Consider the following 25,004-nt stretch of genomic DNA (forward strand, 5'->3'; position numbering starts at 1 on the left):
AACTCTCAAACGCTCCCCTGCCCACTCCTAATTTTACAATGCTACGGATGCATTGATTTTTCTATCGCATAATTTCATTTACGAGCTTTCATTACTTTACCAGCAAAGATTGCTTAAAATAAAGAGTAAGGCAGTAGTTTCCCCCCCCCCCTGGTTAATCTGTTCTGAAGGTATCTCCTTCCATCTGTCTGGCGGTAAGATGTATTAAAGTCATTGTACAGATTATAAAACAGTTGCAAGAACTCAGAGGGTTTGAGGTCCACTTTTCCTGACTTACTCGTAACCATGCTTCGTATCACGGTTTTAAACAAAACGAAGCGACAGATAAAAGCCTGAAAAATACTTTCAAAACTAGAAATGTTTCTAGAAATAGACTTCGTGTGTTCATGGCAGCGCTTTTGTGCGATTCCTCATTCTTTATGGGAAATACGGGCTCCCCATACATTTGAGTTGTATGAGTTATAGACGTTTAGAGTCAGAGGGGCATTTGCGAAGAACGGAAAACCACATCGGCTAAACTTAAGCCTCTTAGGTCTTGTAAATGCGATGAAATCGGATTTAGTAAGTGACTCCTTAGATACTTTCAATAAAAAAGCTTCCCCCCCCCCCCTTCCTATACGGGGCTTACAAGTAAAACCGAGTTTTCCGTTTCTCTGTGCTTGCTTTTAGCACATATGGAGGATATCTGTCCACGTATCCATCATTAAAACAATGCCAGAATGTCATCCCTCGAGGAAGCGCGTTATTAATAATAGGCGGTGCTTTTTGGTTAATCTGTCTGATTTAGGGGGGGGGGGTGTGTGTGGATGTAAATTACTAGAGTTTAGCGACTTGCTGGCGGACATTTATATTAAAAAAGCAAACAAACAATTATTGCCAGTGAGAAAAATGGGGCAAGGCCCCAGACAGTCGCTAACATTCTCAGCTGCGAACTGGATCTAGAGTACGACTTGAGTTCAAATTCGTGTTGGTGACCCCTCCACAAGCACCAGAACAGTTGTGGGGGGTGGAGGGGAGCATTGGAGAGACCAAACAGTAAACTTCAAGCTCAGGAAGCATATTCTCTATTACACGATTCCCCTTCTTCTTCCTTTTTTTTTTTTTTTTAATTTATTTTTTTTCTCAAGTATCGTTTCCAGCCTGGTGGAAGTAAAGGGATCGCTTGCTTTGAACGAAATACAAAAAAACGAAGCTACCGAGCTCAGATTTGCACGCTAGGGCGGGTTACCCTGAGAATACCACTTCATATTTCCTTTTGTTTGGGACGGGTACGTGAGTGGGGGGGGGGGAGAGTAAAGAGGTAAAGCTGCTGCAAGGTGCGGTGTGCGGTGGGATAAGAGCCCAGTGCAGCGGTAGGACGGTGGCTATTTAAAAAAAAAAGTGTAGGTATTTTTTTTCTGATGTTTTCTCATCAAGTACCTGCCCGATTCTGTATGGCACACGCCAGGAATCAATAGAAGTTAACAAGTCCTCCAAACATTCCCCATCTCTTTGTTTAAGGGAGCCGTACAATAAAGGCAAAGGAAGAGAATTAAAAATCTTTGAAGTATATTAAGCCTCAAAGGAATCAGCCAAGTAGACTTAAAGCAGTCACTTATTTTGCGAAACTGGTTTGTCGGGGAACAATGAGGAGAAGCAAAATTTATGGAGAAATTATACAGTGGATTTGTCACTTAAAATATCGTAACTGTCGAGGGGACAATACCCCATGCTGAGGATTAATGGTCCCTCCAGACCTTTGATTCAGCAGCGCCTTTTCTCTGCCCTTGACAAATTGGATTTTTTAGGACGGGGAAGGTCGCCCGGGCCATTGTCTTGCCAGCCCCATTCAAAGTGCTCGATTATGCAGGAGGGTGAGGGAAACTCGCCATGTGACCCTCTCGGCTGGAAAAACCGTGCAGCTGCTGGAAGGGCTCAACTCTCTCACCCTGGAGAGCACCGACCGTGCCAAGGGGGGGGGGGGGGGTCGCCCCCCACCCCCCCCCCTCCCGGGCCCCGCTAGAAAAGCCGGGGGCGCAGGAAGCCCCCCGCGTCACTCTGCGGGCGGAGATAACGCCGCAGCGCTCCTCCTTCCGCAGGACTCGGGGGTCCGTCCCCCCCCCCCCCCCCTCACCTCATCCCACCACCACCACCACCACCACCACCAGTTGCCTGCTACGCCCAGAGGCAGCGATGCAAACGAGCCGGGCTCCGGCCGGCGGCGTCAGCGCGGAGAGCGCCGTCCCGGCCGGGCTGCGCCTGGGGCCGGTGCCGGTGCCGGGCGTCCCGAGGCTGGGCAAGCACCTGACGGACCGCCGAGACGGGGCCTGCAAGAGAAAGGTATTTCCAGCTCCCTCCTTCCTCCCTCCCTCCCCTACATCTCGGTGTCCATTTCACCTTCCGAATGGACAAACTCAATGAAGCAACGAAGAGAGATTTTGGACGTCAGTTTACCGTACCCTAAAAAAAAAAAGTTCTTCTGGGCTACCTGAGAACTCATCTAGGGCACCCGAGTCTCCGTGGCCACATTTTCGGGGAAACTCTCTAGTCTAGACCGAGCAACCCTTGAATGATGCATTTTGAGAGCGCAAAATAGTTGGGGGTTGGAAATCGAAGGCGAAAGTTGCTCTTTTCGCTGGTGCGCCCGGTGCTGGGAGCTTGTATCTGGAGGACCAGGGCGATCCAAGGAAGGAAGCTGGTACCTATGCTCCGCATCGGTGGACAAAACTTTGAGAAGACGCGCGACTATGTGCAGGGCAGTTTGCACGTCTTCAGGGCGTGCTTGACTTTTGAAGCCTACACTGGAGGCGTTTGCCGGGGACTTGCGCTTCCAGATGTGGACCGAATTTTGCTCTTTAACCGCTGGCGCTCTATGTCCTCAGGTCTCCACGTTTCGTTGTTTCTGAATTAAAAACATTATGGTTGCATATAGATAGAAATAATGCTCAAAAAACAAGTTGTTATTCTTTTTTTTTTGTTTGTTTTTGTTTAACCTAATACATTTCTGACTACCTTTTCCTGATCTGATGAGGGGAGGGAAAGCTAGTGACCAATGGATTAAGTTAGTCCAGTAAAATGGCATCTACAACATCTTGTTTGTTGACTTTTATTCCCGGGCATTCTTTTCGGGAAACAAACAAAAAAAAAATAAAAAATTGACCTTTTTTAAATTGTTGTTTTTTTTTCAAGAAAATCGCTGTTTTCCTCTCCTTCGTCAAACTAGAACTTGGCATAGGCGTCAGATTTCAAATGGATTCTGGTGTTGACTTTGACCAGTTAAGGTAGAAAAGTGAACAGAAACAGGCGTGTTCTGAGCGTTCCCCACGCGGAATCACCGATGGGTGTTTGCGTGCAATTCAGTACAGAATCGGGAATCAGGCTCTTATAAATGACACGGCAGAGGCGCAGGATCTGACTCGCGTCACAAATGTTCTGGTAGACTTCGAGGCAGCACAGGCAGTCTATGTATGCATGCATGAAAGGTTTGGTAGTTGGCTGTGCCGGTTTGCAGCTGGTATGCACTTAAACTCAAGCAAATCACACGAAATCTGAAAAAAAAAACAACCCAAAAACATTTATGCCAAAAAAGGTGGCTGAAGTAGTGAGGCGAGCAGCAGGCAGACAGAAAACTCAGAAGTCTCGGTCCCTTTACTACACACTCAGGTGAAACTCGAGCAAACCCTTTAAAAAGTAGCGTCAGCTGCGAAATGTAACCGCGCCGTGCCCTCCCGGCAGTCCGGTGGAGATCATTTGCCCCAGGCACCATCCACTCCCACCCCCGAAGCAAGGCTTTTGTCGTACGTTCCGCTCTGATTTTTTAAAGCCATTTAATTGTTTTTAAACGCTCTGCCAGCCCACTCAAATTTATTTCTCATCTTCTGCCTCCATTGCTTTCTCACATTAGTCCTGCTTTGTTAAAACGACTTTTATGACGGGGCTGTTCGCAAACCCTATTTATTCCTCACTCTCCCTTTTCTGGGCTTTTTTTTTTTTAATGATTTTATGATCTGCTTTGTAGACCTCTGAGATGCCCGGACATTATTAGTCTGAAATACAGTTCTCTTAAATTTTTTTTTTCACACAGCTTCTGAGAGTGCTGCATATTTCTTATATGTCTCAATTAGTTTCCTATGTAATAAAGATTAAAAAAAAAACCAAAACAACCTGTCGCTTTATTTTTCTTTGAAGGAAGGACCAGGCGCTGTCCTGAAAGAACACGGAGACGATTTTTTAAACGCGTTGTTGTTGGGGGGTTTCCCCCCCCCCCCCCTTTCCCTTTTCTTGGTACCTGTAATGTAGGAGAGACAAAGCATTTCTTGATTGCAGCTTGCGGCTCTCGTCGCGTCTCACTGTTAGCGCAGGATCTGACGGTGGAAGTCACGGGTGTGGCGCCTTTGCTGTGTTTCAGGTGCGGATGGTGAGAGGGGAGCTGGTGGATGAAGCCGGGGGCTCCTCTCCGGAGTGGATAGGGTTAATCCGGCCGGCCAGGAATAGCCAAGAACAGAACCTGGAGGCGATTGCAGACCTGCCCGGAGGACAGGTAACTTCTTCCTTCTCTCAGATTTGCAGGAGAAGCTGCGCGCGTGTGGGTGTATAAAATATATAATTGATTTTTTTTTTTTGTTTGTTTTAAACCTTGCTGGATCGGACCGGGGTTTTCATTCTGTTCTCCCTTTCTTTTTTTTTTTTTTCTTTCTCTGCTAGATATTTTATAGACTCCTCCGGGATGTGCAGCCAGGGGAAGAGCTGACCGTCTGGTACTCCAGCTCTTTGGCGCAGTGGTTTGATATCCCGACTACGGCTACCCCAACTCACGACGAGAAAGGTACAGTGCCTTATAAAGCGAGTGCAAAATAACGTGAACTTCAACTAGCACCCCCCCCCTCCAAAATAAATACATAAATAAAAAGAACCCCAGATGTCAGCTGGCAGCCAGGTGTGTCTTCTAAGAGCTCTGAACGAAGCCAGTCTTCAATAAGGAAAGGAGGTTGGCTGCATAAATACGAATTAAAGGAGCTGGAAACAAAAATAAAGGAAGCAGATCTGTCAGTACAGTTCGGTGTTATCAGCCTGCGGCAGGTTCTGGCAGGCTAGGGAGAGAGGCTGGGAAGTTTTAAAGTTGGAAGGAACAGGGCTACCGACTATCGTTCAGGATGCATGGTGTGAGCTATGTAGGAATGGGTGGCACCTCGCTTTGAATTGGTAGATGGAATTGCTGTTTGTTTTATTACCCACTGCCTTCTGGCACGGCGGTTTCCCCAGCCTTTAGTTTCAAGATTCGCCAGTTGTAAGATCCTTACCGGAGCAGGGTTGACGTCAGGCCTCTGGCCAACTATTTTTTTAATTCGTTTTTATCATTAAAAAAAAATAAATCTGAAAGGGGGGGGGGGGGGGAACGACATGGATTTGTTAGGAAAGCCTTTGCGAGAAACGAAAAATATGACATAGGTAGAGTTGAAAGGCCTCCGCCCCCCCCCCCCCCCCAAGCCACCACTGCAGCACTCGGACGAACTCCAGATGAAAATGCCGAGCTCAACCTGTAATACATGACGGGTCTTTGCTTTTAAACAGTTTTTAGGAATTTATGCTTCACCCGAGGTAAGACCATGCTTGTGTCTCAGTCAGTAGGGGGGGTCTTTGTGAAATGGTAACCTACCAACACAGGCAAGAAAGCCCCCCTCCCCCCGAAATAAGCAAACGAAACATGGGACAAATCGAAAGCAATGGTGGGTCGGCCCCTTCCCCGGAAAACCGGCTAAGAATGAACTTTTCATTATTATTATTTTTTTTTATTAGTCTTATTATTCAGGTTTTATCGCTAAGAGTAGTCCCGGCTGATTGTAATGCAGTCCAATCAGACAGCAGAGCCACCCCCCCCCCTCCCACCTAGACAAATGGCTTTTGAATAACCAATAACCGAAAGGAGGTAGCAATTGGAGCTGAGTGATACGGAGGGGTGGATACGCCATCGGTGTTCTCTGGCTCTCAGATGAAGCAATGTGGAGCTCCGAAGTGCCCCAGGTTAGGCCGAGCAGGCCTGTGATACGGACGTCTGGGGATGAGTGGCTACTTTCGGGTCTGGGAAGTCTTTTGGGTAGCAGTTTAAACTATTTCCTGAAGCCTAAAAAGCGCCAAAAAAAAAAAAAGAATATTAAGTTCGGTTTGATCAAGAAAACCCTGAGGGTTACTTTTCAAACCAATGCAGAGAGGAAGTAATTAGAGCAATACATTATTATGCCGTTGTACCTTTATTGCAGGATGCATAATCGGGTCCTCATTTAAAAAAAGAACTTGTTCAAACAAACGTGTCATTTGTTCTGGGGGGAAGGTCCGTGTGAAATATTTACTTTTATTAATCTAATTTATTGAAAGATGGGAGGGTTCATCGCAGTTCTTTTGCATCAGCGACACAGTCTGCAGCCCAGCGCTGGGGGAAAAAAATAAAATAAAATGGGGCATTAGGCAGTGGCCAAGTCCTGATTGCGCCCGACTGGTGCAAACTTGGCTGCACAAATGCGAAAAAGATCCACTATTTTCAAACAAATGTTTCTCTTCAGAGTACGCGGGTCTGCCCCGTCACGCTATCCCCACGAATCTCCCTCCAGTCTGCAGGCCTGAGTCCACCCCCGGCACTGCTTGGGACCCAGCGCCTTCTGATGATCCGGCAGATAACTCTTTCTTAAATGTAGTGCGGCTGCCCTTTCTGTCTGACTCTGTAAAATAGCCCCTTCCATGCTCTGCAGGAAAGGAGCGGGGGGATTAGCACCCGCATCCAGCTCTGTATTGTAGGTCAAGGATTGGTGGGAAGGGAAACCCAGTGTGGGCATTCATCGGACTTAAAAAAAACCAAAACGTAATAATAAGGTTTCAAAGTTGAGGGCACTTTTTAAAGTAAGGAGACCAACATTGGCGCCTGCTTTTAGGCACAGATAAAACAGGAGGGCAAAATAGGCTAGGCAATGTCTTTTATCATTTTGTAAATCTCATTAAATTGCACTGGGCGGTTTATTGCCCATGAAAATGAAGATGTATAGAATTCAGTCAGTAAAGCAAGCTGTCTTGGCATATAAAGACCCATTTTCAGTGCTAAAGGCCAATAGTGCTGCTTTGTAAATATAATTTTTGTGTTATCACTGGTGCTAAGCCCTTATCGCTGGCATTAACACATTGTAAATATGATGATATGTTGATATCTAAATAATCTAAATTAAGGCTATATTCACCAAGAGCTGTGTCTACACATTAAAAAAAAATTTAGAATCCTATTTCCCCATAGACTTTCTCCAATGCTTTTCTTATGGGAAGAATCTTGATAAAACATATTCTAAAGTTTGGACAAATAGTGTCCATGAAGATGTATTGTCCACCTGTTGAGAGCATTTACATATAAAGCCTTAAAAAAAATGGTTAGAGTATACCGTTGACTTGATTTTTGCTGCTATTAAAACAGGGCTGCTAAGCTTTATGTACGTTTTCAGTCTATCTATACCAAATTTATGAGGCCTGTCCAAGTGACTTACAGCAATAGCAAAATACAAAAATTACAATTACATTAAAATATAACAAAATCACAGATCAGAATGAAAAAATAATGAGTAAATCATCTGTGAGGAACATAAAATAATGACGCCTCATGTCATCACAATTAAAATGATAATACATCACAGCAGGGAACCTCGGAAGCCCCACGAAAGACTCATAGGAATTAGCATACAAGAAGGGGCCCCATTTTATTGAAGATCCAATTGTGAAATTTTATTGCTGTAAGCTAACAATAAAATTTCACACTTGGATCTTCGATAAAATAGGGCGCTTCCTTATATCAGCAAATTTCTAATTCTTATTTAAAAGCAAAATCAACCAAACAAACAGAAAACATACTTTACAATGTTTCTTAAAAGAAATAATTATCATTCATTTGAAACTGTTAGGGAAGAGCATTCCATAACATGAGAGCAATAGAAGAAACAGCTCTAATTCTTTTTTTTTTTGTACATCTTTCACAGAAGGAATATCTTGGGTTGTGTGCAATTGTTATGTTAGGAAAAGGAAGCCTCAAAAACAAAACAAAACAAAATAAAAGCCAGGCCTCTCTAAAAAAAAGAAAGATTCCGAAGAAAGCAAAGCTAGAAAACGGGGGATCTCGCGCTGTTATTTTAACATGCAGCTGCATAGACAAATCCGACCCCAAGTTAACTCCCCAAACCCCAACCACAGGCAAAAACCAAGCTATGAAGTCTCACCACTAGCACCGGAAAATGCATAGAGGTCTTTCTCACCCATAACAGATCCGTTTTCGCGGGATTCAATATCAGTTTATTCGGTAACATCCCATTGCCAATCAGAATTAAACTCGAGGACAATTCTCTCAAAACCTGCTCGTCGTGGTCTTGGCCGAGCTCCGCAGAAACCTGAATGTCGTCAGCATAGGAAAGCGTCCTTTCCTTATCACCTTGTCCCCGAGGTTGAACATAAAAGTCAGACGACAACAGGGACAAAAAAAACAGATCCTCGTGGCACTGCAGTTTTTAGATCATAGATCGGTTTGTTAGACAGGACGCAGAGGGGGCCCCCACGTCCTGCCCTGGACACCAGGAACCATAAGAGGTCCAAAAGAATCTCGAAGTACCCCAGAGGTCCAATAAGATAACACGAGGATGCATCCCCATGTCCAAACGCCGGTTCCAGCTCATAACACCTGAACAATTCTCAGAAGGGCTTTAGAAGTCACATCCAGGGCCAATGAAGAACTAATACAAAAAGAAAATAATTTTACAGCCTAGAAATTCTGTTCTAGCTACTTTCAGCCCGAATTAGATCTTTTTATTCAGGGCTACAAAAAGAAGACTAAAAAAAAAAAATGCTCTAGATTAATCAAATCAAATTAACGAATGACCTGACCAATTCACTACAGCTCAGCCCTGCACCATATTATTTAATGTTCCAGTTCAAACCGCTGGGCTGTGTGTCACTTTCATCCGAAATTATTATGAACAGGCCCACAGGGACTTCACTTCCACCACCTCTCCTGTTAACCTCTTCCCTGAGTCTCTTCCAGGCTTCTTTCTTTCAAATTGCTGCTCCCTTTTAGCAGTCTTTGCTACAGCTTTCTGCAAATCTTCCGCCAGCCTGAGATAAAGGCAACTCTTTTTAGCTTTTTTTTTCTCTTTTTCCTTAATGGAAATCGTTTATAGGCTCACTTTGTCTGTCTGTCTGTGAACATTTTAGCTCCCTACCCTTTTAAGCTACAGCAACCACCTTTTCAAGCTAAGTACATGTCCGCCAAAGCTAGAAACCGAATTGTTTTCCTATTAAAGTAATCGCTCTAGCCCAAAATTGAAAAATATACTTTTCCCCCCATTAACTTATGGATCTAGCCCAAAATCGAAAAATAAAAAAAAAATCGTTCTTGTTGTCTATATATATCTATCTGTGTTGTTTTATGGTTTAGGAATTTCTCAGAAGCTTTTACAAATACGAGCTAGAGCTTTGCAAAGGAAGCCCGAGCGATTCCAAATGTTTCTAGCAGCAGATGTGTCCTTTCCTGCTCTGACAAAAGTAGGAACGGGGGCAGTAACCAAGAGCCGGGCCCAGTGCATCCTCAGAGCTCTGCTTTGCAAAGTTTCCGCACGGGGAAAAGTTTGTACCGCAAGGATCTTACACTGATATTATGGAAGAATACTTTCTTTTTAATGTTTGTCATTTAAAATCGATGATAGGAAGTCCATCCACAGAGGAAAGAAATAAACAGTGTAAACACATTTCTGCACCTTTTTTTGTATCAGTCCCAATATATATCCGATTCTAGTTTCCAAAATTCCCTTTGCGTTACATTCGGTGGTCGCCTAACTTTTAATCTGGACTTGCTGAGTTTATAGAGATCCGAAGAAGTGGTGTTTAAGAATCCTTGAGGGGGGCCGAGACAAAGGGCATTTTGTCTCCCGGGAGGGGAATGATTACAGACGCTCCTTACCGGCATTGTCTGGCCTGTGTCAGGAGGGGAAGCTCACGATCATTAAAGCTGCTCTTTTGTTCCGCGCCTTCCCGAACTCCTTGACGTCCGCTGCGCCCATTCTCCGCGCACCGACAGATGGGCCGGAGCCCTGCCCAGGCTAGCGAGCGCCTGCCCCGCGAGGTAGCAGCTGGGCCCGGCCTGCCAGGCTTGGGAGAACCCCAACTTGGTTAACACCCCCCCCCTCCATGCAATTCATAACAGACCACCCGGTAACTGCAGAGACCCCCCCAGGGAAGGCCAACCCTGCTGCTCCTTCCCGCCTGCATAAGAGCAACTCCCTACAATCTTTCCCCAGAGGCATTCAGGCCCATGCAATTTAAAAAAAAAATGTGTGTCCCCTCCGGAAAACAAAACAACCCCCCCCCCCAAAAAAAACAACAAAAAAACCCCCGTTCAGAACTTCAGATGACCCGCAGACAACGTGAAAAACATCAACGAGTCAATAATACCTCTAGGGGGGTCATCTCTGTTGAGATCCTGTCTGTTTTTTTGCTCCTTTTCTCTGCCACTTCCCACACAACTCTTGACCTTTCCGATCCAAAGTTTACAGTTCTGACTTTTTACAAATCTTAAGCCTGAAAACGTCTCTGGTTTTTAACAAATCATCATAACCCCCCCCCCTCTCCCTTTGATCGCGCGCGTGCACGTTAAGCATCGCTAAAAGATCTCCTTGTGCCAAAAAACAAGTCCAGGAAAGAACTTAAAAAACCAAACAAACCCCAAACGATCTGAATATTCCAACCCAGCTGGTTTGTTGCCATCGTCCCATTCCCGGCAAAACACAGAAATTCATCGAATCCCTTACTAACAACCCCCCCCCCCCCCCAAAACGCGATCCTTAATATTTATGGACTGAATTACCGGATGCACGCTGCTTCATTTTTTGTGGAAGCATTTTTATGTCTGTCAAGCTCCGGGTCATCAGTTCCTAACAATCTGTGCAGCCAGGAGCATGTTGCTGTATTAGTACTGAGGTAATTGTAAAATAATAATAATAATAATAATATATTGCTGCACAGTTTGTTAGGAACTGATGACCCGGAGCTTGACAGACATAAAAATGCTTTCCCACAAAAAAAAATATACATATATATTTTAATAAGACATCTTCACCGGGGTAAAGAGTGTATGGTTTTTTTGTTTCCCTTTCTAGGCGAGGAACGCTACATCTGCTGGTACTGCTGGAAAACCTTCAAGTATCCCAACACCTTGAAAGCGCACCTGCACTTCCACTGTGCGCTGAACAGCGGCCGGGGCTTCACGGGCCAGGAGCCAGGGAGGAACGCGGAGCCCTTCCAGCCCTTCCCCTGCAAGCCGCCGGACCCGCTGCGGAGCAGCAGCCAGCACCCCAACTGTGGCCCCAGGGAAGGCGTCAAGAGGGAATCATCGCCCGCCACGCCGGCCCCGGGCAAAGCCGGGCCGCCCAGGAAGCGAGAGGAGCAGGGGCGAGCGCTGGACATGAGCCTGGGCTCCGCCCGTCAGCACCACGGACAGCTCCTGGGCCCGAGCCCCGGCCTGGCCCTCTACCCCGGCCTGCGCTCCGCCTTCAAGCCCGCCGGCCCCTGCAAGGCGGCGGCGGCCGCGGACCCCAAGGGCGGCGGCGGCGGCAAGGGGCCGAAAGGCTCCCGGCCCGCGATGGAGAGCCTGGGGGGCCACCCGCCGCCGCCTCCCGGGGAGGAGCCGCTGCCCTGCGGGGGCAGCCTGCGGGGCCTCCCTCTCCTCTCGCACGCCGACGAGGCCTCCTCTTTCAAGCAGGTGCACGCCGGCCTCTCCCCCGGCCGCTACGGGCCGGCGGCGGCGGGCCTGCACCTGGAGCGCTTCTCCCTGCCTCCCTGCCCGGGGGCCGCCGCCGATTGCGCGCTGCCCATGCTGCCCTTCGCCTTCTACGGCGGGGAGCTGCTCTGCGGCTCGCCCTCCTGCTACCCCTTCAAGCTGCACCTGGGCGGCCTGCTCCCCTACCCGGACTCGCTGCCCTACTGGGGCGCCCCCGAACTGGGCTCCCCCTCGCTGGACCGGGAGCTGGCCCTGCACGGGCAGCGGCGGCAGCAGCTGCAGCAGCAGCAGCAGGAGCTGGCCGCCGAGAAGGGCCGGGCGCGGCTGGCCGAGAGCCTGCCCGCCCCGCCCGGCAAGCCCAAGCGGGGCCACCTGTGCCTCTACTGCGGCAAGCTCTACTCGCGCAAGTACGGTCTGAAGATCCACATGCGCACGCACACGGGCTACAAGCCGCTCAAGTGCAAGGTCTGCCTGCGCCCCTTCGGCGACCCCAGCAACCTCAACAAGCACATCCGCCTGCACGCCGAGGGCAGCACCCCCTACCGCTGCGACTTCTGCGGCAAGGTGCTGGTGCGCCGCCGCGACCTGGAGCGCCACGTCAAGTCCCGGCACCCGGGCCAGAGCCCGGCCCGCGGGGGGGAGGCGGCGGCGGCGGCGGCCGAGCGCCAGCAGGGGGAGCCCAAGAGCGAGCAGGAGAGCGACGTGGACGTCTGCTTCACGGACGAGGAGGGCGACGGCGGGGCCCGTGCCCTATAGAGGCGCCCACACAGCTGTCTACACACATCTGTACCTATTCGCACAGCTGGGGGGGTGCCTCGTTCGTTTTTACTACGAGCAAAGTTCCTCCGGCTGCAAGGACAATGGCCAACTGCAGAGCTATGCCAAGAGGAGGTCTAATAATAATATACGCTCCGGTGGAAAGAAGGGGTTTTGTTACTTCTGTTTGTTTTGTTTTGTTACTTCTGTTTGTTTTGCATCCTCATCCTTTCTCCAAACAGCGCTATGAGTTGCCCCTGCCTATGCCTCTACTCTCTCTTTAGGGCAGAGGCTTCTCAGCTCTTTTCCTTCAGGGGCCAATGCCAGGTCTGGTTTTCAGGGCACAGTGCAAATGAACCTGTCCTAGATCCAAAGACCGTGAAAGGACATCTATTAACTGAGCTGTCCTTCTGGACCTCTTCAAACCCCAGATCTGTTAGTGGTCCCTGAGGGCCACTGTCCCATACACACATTCGTACCGGGTTACAACGATTTACACCTTTTTTTTTTGTTTTGTTTTGTTTTACTTGCAGTGTTTGGTAATCCTGAAATGATATTTCGTTTGTACATTTCTTGTGGGTTAAAGGGGCGCCTTTTCAAACAATTAATTTCTGTACACAGTTTTGTATTTCAACACTGAATACCAGTCTCAAATGTTTCAGGTATAGAAGGCGTTTAAAGGAGTTGTTTTCCAATTCAAAATAAATATTGTAGCACTGATTATGTATATATAATTTAAAGTATGTATACAGTATGTATGTACAAAAATCGTGTGTACATATGCATATATTTATATATAATTTGTTTAAATTACGATTATTTATAACAGAATGCTTGGGTTACAAAGGTAAAAAAAAAATATTGAAAGCATGAACTTAAAAGCGCGAATACCTACTTTTTAAAATACTACATTGGTAGAACACAAATGTGTATGCTTGTTTTATAATGAATGATGTACATTGGATGCATTATTTTGCTCTTGTTCCAGTTTGTCATACCTTTCTTTTAAAATAAAGTTACTGACAAACTAGCACTGTTTGCCTAGTGCCTTATTTAACTTTTCCCTGAAACTACTATTATTTCCTTTAAAAAAAAAAAAAAAAAATATATATATAAAAAGAACTTGCCTCAGACATTAAAGTTATCTACGTTGTGGAGATTATTTTGTATGTGATGTACACCAATCGTTCCTTTGCTTCTTTTCTTTGGTGGGAAGTCTGAGATTTATTTCCTCGACGGAAGAGAGTAATGAAATCGTTTTTTGGGGTTTTTTTTGTACCTTCCTATGTATTACCGTATTACCCTGTTTCCATCCGTATGACTCTTTGACGTAATTGTTAATGGTGGTGGTGGTGCTGGGATCAAGACAAATAACTCTTCGGTTTAAAATGTAAAGCTCACTGGATGCTCATCTCAGTTTTGAAGTGCCGTTTGTTTAAAATACAAAATACAAATTCTGATGTCATATTCTGAATTACCACCCCCTGAACCCCTCACCCTCTCAATATTCAATTTTGTTCAATTTAGTTAAAAATATTTTTAAATATTTGGGGTGTGTGTGTGTGTTTGGGTGATGCGTGTGTTCCCACAATATGCGCGGATATTAAAAAATCCTTTGTGCAAAGCTTCAGCTTCCTATCTGGTCTAGAAGTTGATAGGAAGTATCTATTTATCTATCGATCGATGTAGATATACACTATGTATATGTATAATCCTCTCCAGATTATATATTTGTAGTTTTACTTTATTACCTATTATCCTCTTATGCACTCTGTTACAATGTCAAAGTAAGAAGTATCAATCAATACGTCTGAAAGCTATTCACATGCTCTAATGATTAAAGTAATATACTGCATAGACATATATTTACATTTTGTATTTTACATGAACAGCAATAGCACTCAGTATTACAAGGGCATGATATATAAAAAAGTACTTTATTTTAGCTTTCTCTCCTTTACCAAATTAAAGAACCATATGCTATAAAGGGTAAAAAAAAAAAAAAAATCCTCTTCCATCGAGTGCAGTGCTTCAGAAAACAACCATTAATGACTTGCCAAGGGTAACAAGGAGTAAACCTTTCAGTGAACTGATATTTATTCTAGATGCCTATTGTGAGCAGGATTGACACTGATATTATTACTGTATGTTTTGTTTGCAAGCTTTGTCTAAGGGGTAAAAATAAATATATACACACAGATGCTTTCAGAATATTATGTTCCATAAATTGGTCTTATTTTTTTTCTCTTAGAGGCCTCTCATTCGCTGCCTCTGGAGAAAAAAATGTTTAGTAAATAAGGTGCAGTTGCCATTTCAGGTGTAACTTAGGGCCCTCAGTCTGCCAGGAACAAAAGACAAATCTCAGCTCTGAATGCTTTGTTGTGCTTTGGATCGCAATGTTTCGTCTCTAGGGAGCCTTCCTTTTTCAGTTTTTATTTTATTTTCCCTGGGAGTTTATCAGCGTTTATTGTAACCAACAACGGAAGAAAATCACTGAGGAGGGAGAAAAAAGGAGTCATTTTGCTCACTGATAGTTTCTGCTGCTGTGCTTGGTTGGTTATAATAGACCCTGATAAATTCTCAGGGAAAATAAAAACAAAAGCTGAAACCCAAGGTCCTTAAACCATTCCAGAGCCCGGTGGTGGGGGAGGGGGAGGGGTCGCGCTGCTGCCGAGCAGGATTACTTTTATGTTGGTGGTCATCACTGCTGGCGTTACTGCCAAGTTCAGTCCAAGTCCGGCCTCTGGGCAACCTGGGGGGGTACGCTTGGCTTCCTTCCTTTGGCCAGGGTTTTTTTTTTGGGTTTTTTTTCTCTCTCGCATGTCCAAAATAAAAATCGTGATTCCCTCCAAGTAGGTTAGGGGGAATCCTGCTTTTGAGAAAAGGAAATTGTGGCGTTTGAGATCAGGTGCTGAAAAGGCAAAACAAAAGTAGGAGCACTCTCCCCCAGTCTCTCTCACCTCCCTCCTTTCTATCCACCCATCTCCCTCTCTTCCCCATCATCCATTCCTTTATCCTCAACACCTCCCACTTCCACCTTTCTTTTCCTCCTCTATCAGGTATCTCTCCCTCATCTCCCGCTGTACCTTTCCTCTTTTCAGATTTTTCTTTTTTTTTTTTTTTTTCGTCCTCCCCCAGCTTCCCCTCCTCTGGTAACTCTCTGTGTGTCTCCCTCCTTGCCTTTTGCTTTCGGGTTTCTATCCTTCCATTTTCTCTCCAGGTTCCTCTCCTGCTCCTCTGTTAAGGCTTTTATACCATTCCACTTTTTTTTTTTCATGTTCCTCTGCTTTCCCTCCCCTTTCAGGGTCTCCACCTCTTCCCTCCACCCTGTTTCAGATTTCTCCCTTCTCCCTCCCCTTTCGGACTCTCCCTTTTCTTTTCTTTTCGGATCCTCCCCACCTTCTCTTTTCAGTGCTCACCTTCCTTTTCAGCTTTCTCTTCTTCCATATTCCCCCAGGTTCCTCTCTCTCCCCCCCCCCCTTCTCCCTCATTTCCAGGCAATTCCGGTCCCCCTGACTGTGCAAGGCGGTGCCTGGGGAGGGAGACCCAGGCTGGGCATTTACTGCGCCCCTTGCGCTGCTTGCTGGTCTGACTGCCCCCACTCTGACCCTGGCAAGCCGAGGGGAGCGGGCAAGGGGACGATGGCAGCCGGCGGAGACTCATGAACCAATGGCCTGAAACGTTATCTCCGGCTTCCCCCTCCTTCCCCCAACCCAGTTGCTGATCAGCTTGGGGCCCTGGGTCCGTTTTCGAGTCATCATGGTGGGGGGGGGGGGGGGGGGGGAAGCTGTAGGCCTGCAGGGGAAGCAGCTTCGCGGGGTCCGGGGCGGCCCGGCCTCCCTCCACAGACAAAGTCGCAGGCAGAAAATGACACAGGCAGCAGGTTCCGTGCGCGACTGTAGCAGTCAAAATCAACAGGAATCTTGGGGACCTGTCTGATAGTTCAAACTTTCAGCTGCAGAGGACTCTTTCCCCCCACCGCTTTCAAGTGCTCTGTTGGCTTTCCATTTGATTCTGGTGCTTCTTGCCTTGATGCTATGTTTGACATGTTGGGAGAATTCAGCCCATCTGTTGTTATTGTGCAACAGCTGTCAGTTTGCTCTGATCATGTGGTCAGGGCTACCACATGCTTCTGTTCCCCCTTGGACAGGGTGAGACAGGCCTGCTTTTGCTCATTTGCATGCATGGAGATGTAGGTCCCCTTGTTCACAGAGACATCAGAGTTAAATGTCAGTGCGGGCACTATGTAAGGGTTGCCAACTGGCTCGATTTTCAGGACAGGTTGATCCAGTCCTGGTTTTCCTCCCCTTCACGCAGGCACTTATAGTCTTGATTTTCTTAGGGCATGCCAATAGGTAAATCAGAATAAGTCCCAGCATGCAATGGGGTACAACCAGGTCTGGATCAACCTGTCCTGAAAATGTGCAGCCAGTTGGCAACCCTAGCACTATATCAAAACCAGGACAGGACCAACCTTTCTTAGGCAACAATGAACTATCTGGCAACCTTATTGGTAGAATGCATCCATCTTTTTCTTCTGGGGTTGCCAGTTGATTCCATTATTATTATTATTTTTAGGACAGGTTAATCCAGTCTCGGTCTTACCCTGTTGCATTCTGGGACTTGTAGTTCTGATTTTTCTATGAAAAGCAGGAAGATATGTCCGGGGGTAAAATCAGCAGCTGTGGTAAAAGAAAAAAAAAAAAAGCAAATAGAATGTTAGGAATTATTAGGAAAGGAATGGAAAATAAAATGGAGGATATCATAATGCCTCTGTATCGAACTCTGGTGTGACCACACCTTGTGTATTGTGTGCAGTTCTGGCTGTCCCATTTCTAAAAAGATATAGCAGAAGCAGAAAAGGTTCAGAGAAGGGCAACAAAAATGATAAAGGTGATTATATGGCTTCCTTGTGAAAAAAGGTTAAATGGGATTTTCAGCCTGGAGAAATGATGGCTGAGAGGAGATACGATAGAGATCTATAAATTCTTGACTTGGGTGGAATGGGTAAATATGAATTGGTTGTTTATTCTATGAAAAAATAGAAAGACTAGGGGACACTCCATGAAGCTAATAGCTAGAACATTGAAAACAAAACCGAGAAAGTCTTTTGTTTTTTCACTTAGCAAACTATTAAACAGTTTAATTTGTTGCCAGAGGATGAGGTAAAAGCAGTTAGTGTAGCTGGGTTTAAAAAGGGTTTACACAAGTTCCTGCAGAAAAAGTCCATAAACCAATATTAGCCATGTAGACTTGGGAAAGACGCTGGTAGTGAGCAAGAAGGATTGGATCCATTTTTTGGGATCCTGCTGGGTACTTGCAAGCCCAGAAACAGGCATAGGCAACATAGGCAACTGCCTCCGGTGCCAGATTTTTATAGGCACTGGAGCATTGCCGCTGATGCCTAAACCCTACATATGCTGCTGCGTCGCACAGACCCCGGAAGATAAATCAGCGAGTGGCCTTTTATAGCCATCTTGCATGGTAATTTGGAAGCCCATGCGGGAAGAGGGAGTGGAATGCTGCAGAGTCCGTCAGCACAAAAGGGGCTAGGGAAGGCCCCGTGCTGATTTATCTTTCTAATTGCTGCTGCCATTGGAGCCGGCGTGCAACTCAGAGGTGAGGGGAGCATGGAGGGCTGGGAGAGAAGAGAACTTGGGCAACAGGAATCCTCGTCTCTCCCCCTCTGGGTAGGGAGGAGGAGAAGATAACTGTCCCTCTCTCTATTGCCTATGGGCTCACACTGACTTAATCTGGCCCTGCGTACATATGACCTGGGTTGGCCACTGTCAAAGAAAAGGAACTGGGCTAGGTGGGCCTTTGATCTGACCCAATATGACATGTCTTATACGTGTAAGGGAACTGGTTGGCACTGCTCTTTGGAGAAGGTTACCTTACCGCTGGGAAGCAGACAGATGGGAGCAATGGCGATCGATTGGTTAAAGGATACATTCTTAGGGGTTGATTTTCAAAGGAGCGTGCGCCTGTCCATGTGCGCATGGTTTCCCGCGCGCCCGCACATGGATGAGGCTCTTTTATAACACACGCGTGTCGGCGCGCGCGCGTTATTAAATACAATATCCGCATGCATACGCATGGTGGATTTTAACGTCTGCATGTGCATGTGCGGGCAGATGGCCTCCTCTGCGCGTGGGGGGGGGGGGGAGGGGGAATTTCAAAGCCCAATCGTGGTGACGGGACTAGAGCTTCCCCAGTTCCCTCCCAGTCAGCTCCAATTAAGGAACGGAGTCGGAGGGAACTTCCCTATACCCCTACCTAATCTTCCTACCCTTTCCCCTCTCCTCTCCTCTCTTCTCCTCTCCTCTCCTCTCCTCCCCAACCCCTAACCCCTTCCTAACTACTTACTTTTTTGTTGTTAGATAACTTACTGCTCCTCCGCCGCAGAAGTAATCTACGCGTGCCGGCCGGCTGCCAGCACGCGCTTCCCCGGGGCAGTGGGTAATGGTGCTGTCCTGACCCGCCCCCCCCCGCCGCTCCTCGCTTAGACCATGCCCCCAGCCTGCCCCTTTTTCAGGGTCCGGCACTTCTGCGCGTAACAAGGATTACACGTGTGGCTGGGCCCATTCTAAAATGAGCGTAGCACGTGCAAGGCCCAGCCACGAGCGTAACCCCCTGCTTTTTCGCATGTGGCCCTTTGAAAAACAACCTGTTAATGATAAGATGACGTGAAATAGGCTGTGCTGAGAGGTTCTTAATTTCAATTTATAGGTGGTTAATTGACAATGTTGAGGTTCATTGATTTTATCTAAGCAATTGTTCTGACTCTTACAGGGTATATTATCTTATTTAAATAATGAAATTCTGGTTATTTTATATGTTTTTAGTTAGTATTATTTAACTGCATTTTACTATTGAAATGCTAAGGTGGTTAATGATCTCAGCTATTGGTTATGATTTATATATTTTATTGGCATTGACTGTATTTATTGTCAATGAATATGTTGTAAATGGCTTTGATCTACTTGAAAAACAAAGTGTTTTATGAATGCAAATGAAAACAGGCAAGCGAGAAGCTTTAGTAAAAGTTTTTTTTATTGCTTTCTTCTCACAGACAGAACAAAATCCTTCATGAATCAGATCTCAAAATCCGGCAGCAGATGAGGAAAGGGAGGCTGAATATTTCTCTCAGGGTTTTGCTCCTGCTGGGCTCACTTGCTGGTGAACTGCCTGGGTTTGGGGTGGGGGGAATGCAGATGACAGGGGGCGACCTCTAGCCTGTTTGTGCGGGGAGGTCCAGCAGAGGAAATAAAACACAGGGAGATCGGATTCCCCACTACTCAATGCCCCCCCCCTTAGCACCGGTAAGTGGGCTGACATTAAATGCACTTACGTGGGCTCCTGATACTCTGCAAGGAGGACCAAGCAGGACTGAAGTACCTCCGGCTATTCTGGAAGTAGGTGACATACCCTCTGATATCAGAGACTCTAAGATATCTACGACTGAGGGAATAAATAAAGGTAGGAAGTAGGCTGTGGGGAAAAACTGGCTTGTGAAAACTGTGTTTAAACATTAAAGGTTTGTCTTCCTATTTGCTACTCTTTCTTCTCACTTAGGGCCAAATGTAGTAAGCATTTTCTCCATAGAGACAACACCGCAGAAAGCAGGGCATCTGGCCTTTAGATAGTAAGCTCTTTGGGGCAGGGAACCCTCCACCTTACCCACTACACCTATAGGGGTTGTGTTATTCATTGCTTGCCTTTTCTGATGTACCTGTGCTTACTTTGAAGAGCACTCGGAACACTCTGGGTGCTATACTAAGGTGTGATAACCCTTCCTTAGTTCTAGGGCACTAAAGTAGGCAACATCTGCCTTTAACATCTATCTTGGGGGTACTGGGAGATGTCAGCTCAGCCCACAGACCCTGGTCTTATTCTGTCTTAGGGGCCGATGCAATATAAAGTGCGGAAAGCGGGCGCTGAAAAGTCAGTGCCCTCTTTCCTAATGTGCGCATGGCGCCCTCAAGGGGGGGGCACCATGCAATATTCAAATTAGGGGGTCACGCTAGCAAGGAGGCGCTAGGGTCGCTTGTGCGACCTTAGCACCTTCTTGCTAACGCGACCCTGCCGCGGCTGCCGGTTATGAAGACCAACGCCGGTAAAGTTTATCGGCGGCCATTTTCATTACTGGCAGACGGCCGGTTATGAAAACTGACGCCGAGTTTACCGGCGTCGGTCTTCATAACTTGGTGGTCTGCCGAGTTTTTTTTTTTAACTTAAAAAAAGAAGTATAGAAAAGCAGTTTTTTCTGCTTTTCTGTACTTCCTTTACATGCGCTCAGCTATTAACGCCTGCTCCAGGAAAGCAATAGCTGAGCGATAAATGCGTGTCTGAGACGCACATTTATTTTTTTGCATGCGGAGTGAATGAGTAATAGGCTCATTCACATATATTTGCATGTGATGAGTGCTATTACATTCACTCCACGTCTGACGTTGGTTAAATAGGCGCTAATCGCCCTATTGCTGAGCGCACTGTATTGCATCGGCCCCTTTGTGTGAGGAAGGCTTCTGCCAAAACCAGGTGCTTAGAGCTTTGCACTGAGCTGGAAACTTGTTCTGTGAAGAAGTTGATGGAAAACTATCTTAACCTTCCTGAACACACAAACACTGTGCTTGCACATATAGGCCGATGCAATACCGTGCGCTGGCCACAGCTCATGGCTTAACATATGATTAGATGCATGTTTTGGATGTTAAAGGGGTTAACACATCCAAAACCCATGTTCAATGGAGCGCATAAGTAATAGCACTCATCACATGTAAATTCATGTTGATGAGGCTATTACATATTTTCCCCTGATTAAAAAAACCCCACAAAAAACATGCACCCAATACATTAACGGGCGGATTTTCAAAGCCCTGCTCGCGTAAATCTGCCCGGATTTACGCGAGCAGGGCCTTGCGAGCCGGCGCGCCTATTTTCCATAGGCCGCCGGTGCGCGCAGAACCCCGGGACGCGCGTAGGTCCTGGGGTTTTTGGAAGGGGGCGTGTCGGGGGCGGGACCCGATGATGCGGCGTTTCGGGGGCGGGGTGCGGCGTTTCGGGGGCGTGGTGCCGGCCCGGGGGCATGGTCCAGGCCTTCGGACCAGTCCCCAGGTCGGAGCACGGTGCGCCAGCACTCCACTGGCGCGCGTAGATTTACGTCTGCTTCTCGCAGGCGTAAATCTACGGACAAAGGTAAGGGGGGGGGTTTAGATAGGGCCGGGGGGGTGGGTTAGGTAGAGGAAGGGAAGGGAAGGTGAGGGGAGGGAATGGAGACAGGCTGCGCGGCTTGGCGCGCGCCGGCTGCCCAAAATCGGCAGCCTTGTGCGCGCCGATCCAGGATTTTATAAGATACGCGTGGCTACGCGCGTATCTTATAAAATCCAGTGTACTTTTGTTTGCGCCTGGTGCGCAAACAAAAGTACGCGAACGTGCTTTTAAAAAAAATCTACCCCCAAGGGAACGGGCACTCAATCATGAGCACCTGTTTAATGTGCACTGATATTGCATCGGTCTGATAGAGTTGGGAGGGCACTGATTTGGAGGTGGGCAGAGCACTGATGTGCCAAGGCTTTCCCTTCACTTTGGCTATTATCATTAATTATTTTATTCGATGGTCTTAAAAGAAAATCTTTTACAGTATGAAATTAATACAATTTTTTATGCTTACAAAATAAGCATTCCTGATCTGAACTTATAGTAGTCACTTAACTTATAGTAGTCACTTAACATCCTTGAAGACAATTTATTATTATTATTATTATTATTATTATTTTGTTAAATGAATATTAAACTCACCTCTTGAGTTACTCCAATTAATATGTGAAAGAATGCTCAACACACTATGGAGAGGGTGTCTCAATTTAAAAAGTCACACGAGGAGAGCCAATACTAGGGATGAACAGAATAAACAAAATGTTTTGGTTTGTTCATTTGTTTGTGGGGACATAAATTAATTTCATAAGTTTCAAAACAAAAAAAACATTCATTTGCTCATTTAATTTGTTTTTGTATTTGCCATTAAAGTCAATGGGGGAAGCATTGCAGCCTATGCTGGGCTTGAGAATTGAGGTTTTCTTAACAGTTCTTATGAAACTTGTGGGAAAAAAATCATCAGAAGGCGGAAAGAACTCCAAGGTACCTAGACTGTGGCAAAGTGGCACCAACAGTGTGGCATGATTAGCCCAATCTCTGTAAATGGGCAAAGGGGTACCAGCATTGGCATCATCAGAGGAGGAAAGAAAAAAAGATAGTGTGGGAAGAACACCCCAAGGCTCCAAAAGAGGACACCAGTAACAGTGGCATGGAACCCTTCATGGCAGCAGAAAAGGCAAAGCAACACGAAAAGTGACATCAGCATCCTAAGGCATCAAGAAGGGGGAATGAAGCAGAAATGGTGGCAGGAAAAGCCCCAAGGCACCAATGAAGGGACCAAGCAGCACTAAGAGTGGCATCAAGACACCAAAGCAACATGAGAGGTGCAAAGCATCCCCCCACAGTGGCAGGAACACTTCAAGTTGTAAGGTCTGGGGTATGGCAGTAAGGCACAGAGGCAGACAGAAACCCAGTGTGTAAAGTCTGAGCATGGCAGCAAATCTGAGTGGCACAAAGACCCCCGAGGTGCAGTATGAGGAGTATAGAAGCAAGGTAGAGAGGCATGGGAAATGCCATTTATTCTGTTGAAGCACTTTCCAATTGTCAGATTCAGTACAAGAGAATGAATTGTGATAAAAATAATTTTCTTGATATAAGCTTATTTTACGTTTCCTGATTGAACTTGATCTAGCTGCTGGGTGGAATTTTGATTTTCGTGTGAAATGGGCTTTCCAAATGAAACTGCTATCATGTTTAGAACATGCAAATGGTTTCTAAGTAATGAGTATGGATTGGTTTTCCTGGTAAGTTGTGAGAGATGCTGTATTTAGAAAGCAGTTCCCATATTCCTTAGCTGAACTCTGGCTGTTCCATTACTGATTTTTTGGTTTTGCACGCGTTCTCTCTCACTATGGTAACTTTTATCACATTCAGAAAATTGAAATGGTTTCTCTTGAGTATCTTTTTTCTTCTGCCTGTATTTCTTCTTCTGACTGAGGTTTTTTTGTGGACAAACCACCCCAGTATAATCAACCATAAAAACACAGTGAAAAAGCCTGGCTGGGATTGTGAAGGGGTAGAAGAAAAAGAAGAACCATAAAATAGATTCTGTGATTGCAGAACTAGAAATCTGTGTCTTTTGCTGTTTTTCACATTTTTGTTCTTGGGACAAAACACCCCAGTAAAACAAACTAAGAAGAAAGCTAGTGTGAGAAGAACATCTCAAGTCTCCAAAAGAGGACACTAACAAAGTTTCCTGGTAAGTTATGAGGGTCCCTTTATTAAGAAAGCTTTTCCCATATTCTGTAGTTGACTGTTCCATTTCTTGATTTTCTGGGCTATGGCAGTAGGCATGAGGCAGCAAGTCCCCTATGCTGGTATTAAGGGTATCTTCCCAACAATCTCCCCTCCGTTCTTTTTATTCCATTCAATATCATTCTTTTTATTCCATTCAATATCATTAACCAACCTCCTCCACCTTTTATATGTGATTTATTTGTATCTATTTTTCTTTCTTTTTTTCAGCGTGCCACACTCTTAGTTGGGACAGATAAGTTGATTTACGGCGAAAGTGACATATAACAACTTTGTGTAGAGAAGCATGATATGGTGAAATGTATGGAAGCTCAAGCAATTTGTCAAAATTAGAAACAAGAATAATTTGACATAGGTCGGTGCCATGTAGTAGTGTTACAAACAGAAAAAGGTTATTTTTTCAAACACAGCAAATTCACAATTTGAATATTGTTTTTAATGATTGATTCAACACTGATAGAAGTTTTAAGAGTGTGGCACGCTGAAAAAAGAAAAAAAGAAAAATAGATATAAAAAGAAATCACATATAAAAGGTGGAGGAGGTTGGTTAATGGTTATAACAATGCAACACATTACAATGGAGTAATGGCGTAACACCTGCATATGATACCTCCCTACTCCATCTTTAAAAATTTTTGTTCTTGCAAAAAAGTGTTGAATTTGGCATTATGGATAATATCCATGAGAATTATTTTTGATAAAAAAGAATTTACACATTTGAGTGACATTGGATTGTGATAAAACTGAAGATATTGAATGGAATAAAATAAGAACAGAGGGGAGGTTGTTGGGAAGATGACATGGTGATTTCTCCTCCGAGAATCATAGTGTGGGTGGTATTAAGGGTATAGCAGCTGGATATGAGGCAGCAAGTCCATGATAGGAGAAACGTGTTTCTTTTGTTCAACAACTGCAGAATATCTAATCAGGTGCAAATAATGATACAGAGATTTTTAAAAGGGGGTATTCTCATCAGGTAATAAAGAAGGCATATAAAAGAGCACTTAATGCTAACTGGGATAATTTACTTTTAACATCAGAAAAAACTCAATTATCACGGATAATGTGT

The 25,004-nt window shown here is 45.7% G+C and overlaps 1 protein-coding gene across 1 annotated transcript; it reads left to right on the forward strand.

The window, feature by feature from the left end:
* Positions 1–2,172: 2,172 nt before the first annotated feature.
* On the forward strand, positions 2,173–12,523 carry LOC115082329 (PR domain zinc finger protein 13-like). Its single transcript, XM_029586567.1, has 4 exons — positions 2,173–2,319; positions 4,388–4,519; positions 4,684–4,804; positions 11,148–12,523. The coding sequence occupies exons 1-4, from the start codon at positions 2,173–2,175 to the stop codon at positions 12,521–12,523; spliced, it is 1,776 nt and encodes a 591-aa protein (XP_029442427.1).
* Positions 12,524–25,004: the final 12,481 nt, after the last annotated feature.

This window comes from Rhinatrema bivittatum, unplaced genomic scaffold, assembly GCF_901001135.1.
Source record: "Rhinatrema bivittatum unplaced genomic scaffold, aRhiBiv1.1, whole genome shotgun sequence".
NCBI lineage: Eukaryota > Metazoa > Chordata > Amphibia > Gymnophiona > Rhinatrematidae > Rhinatrema > Rhinatrema bivittatum.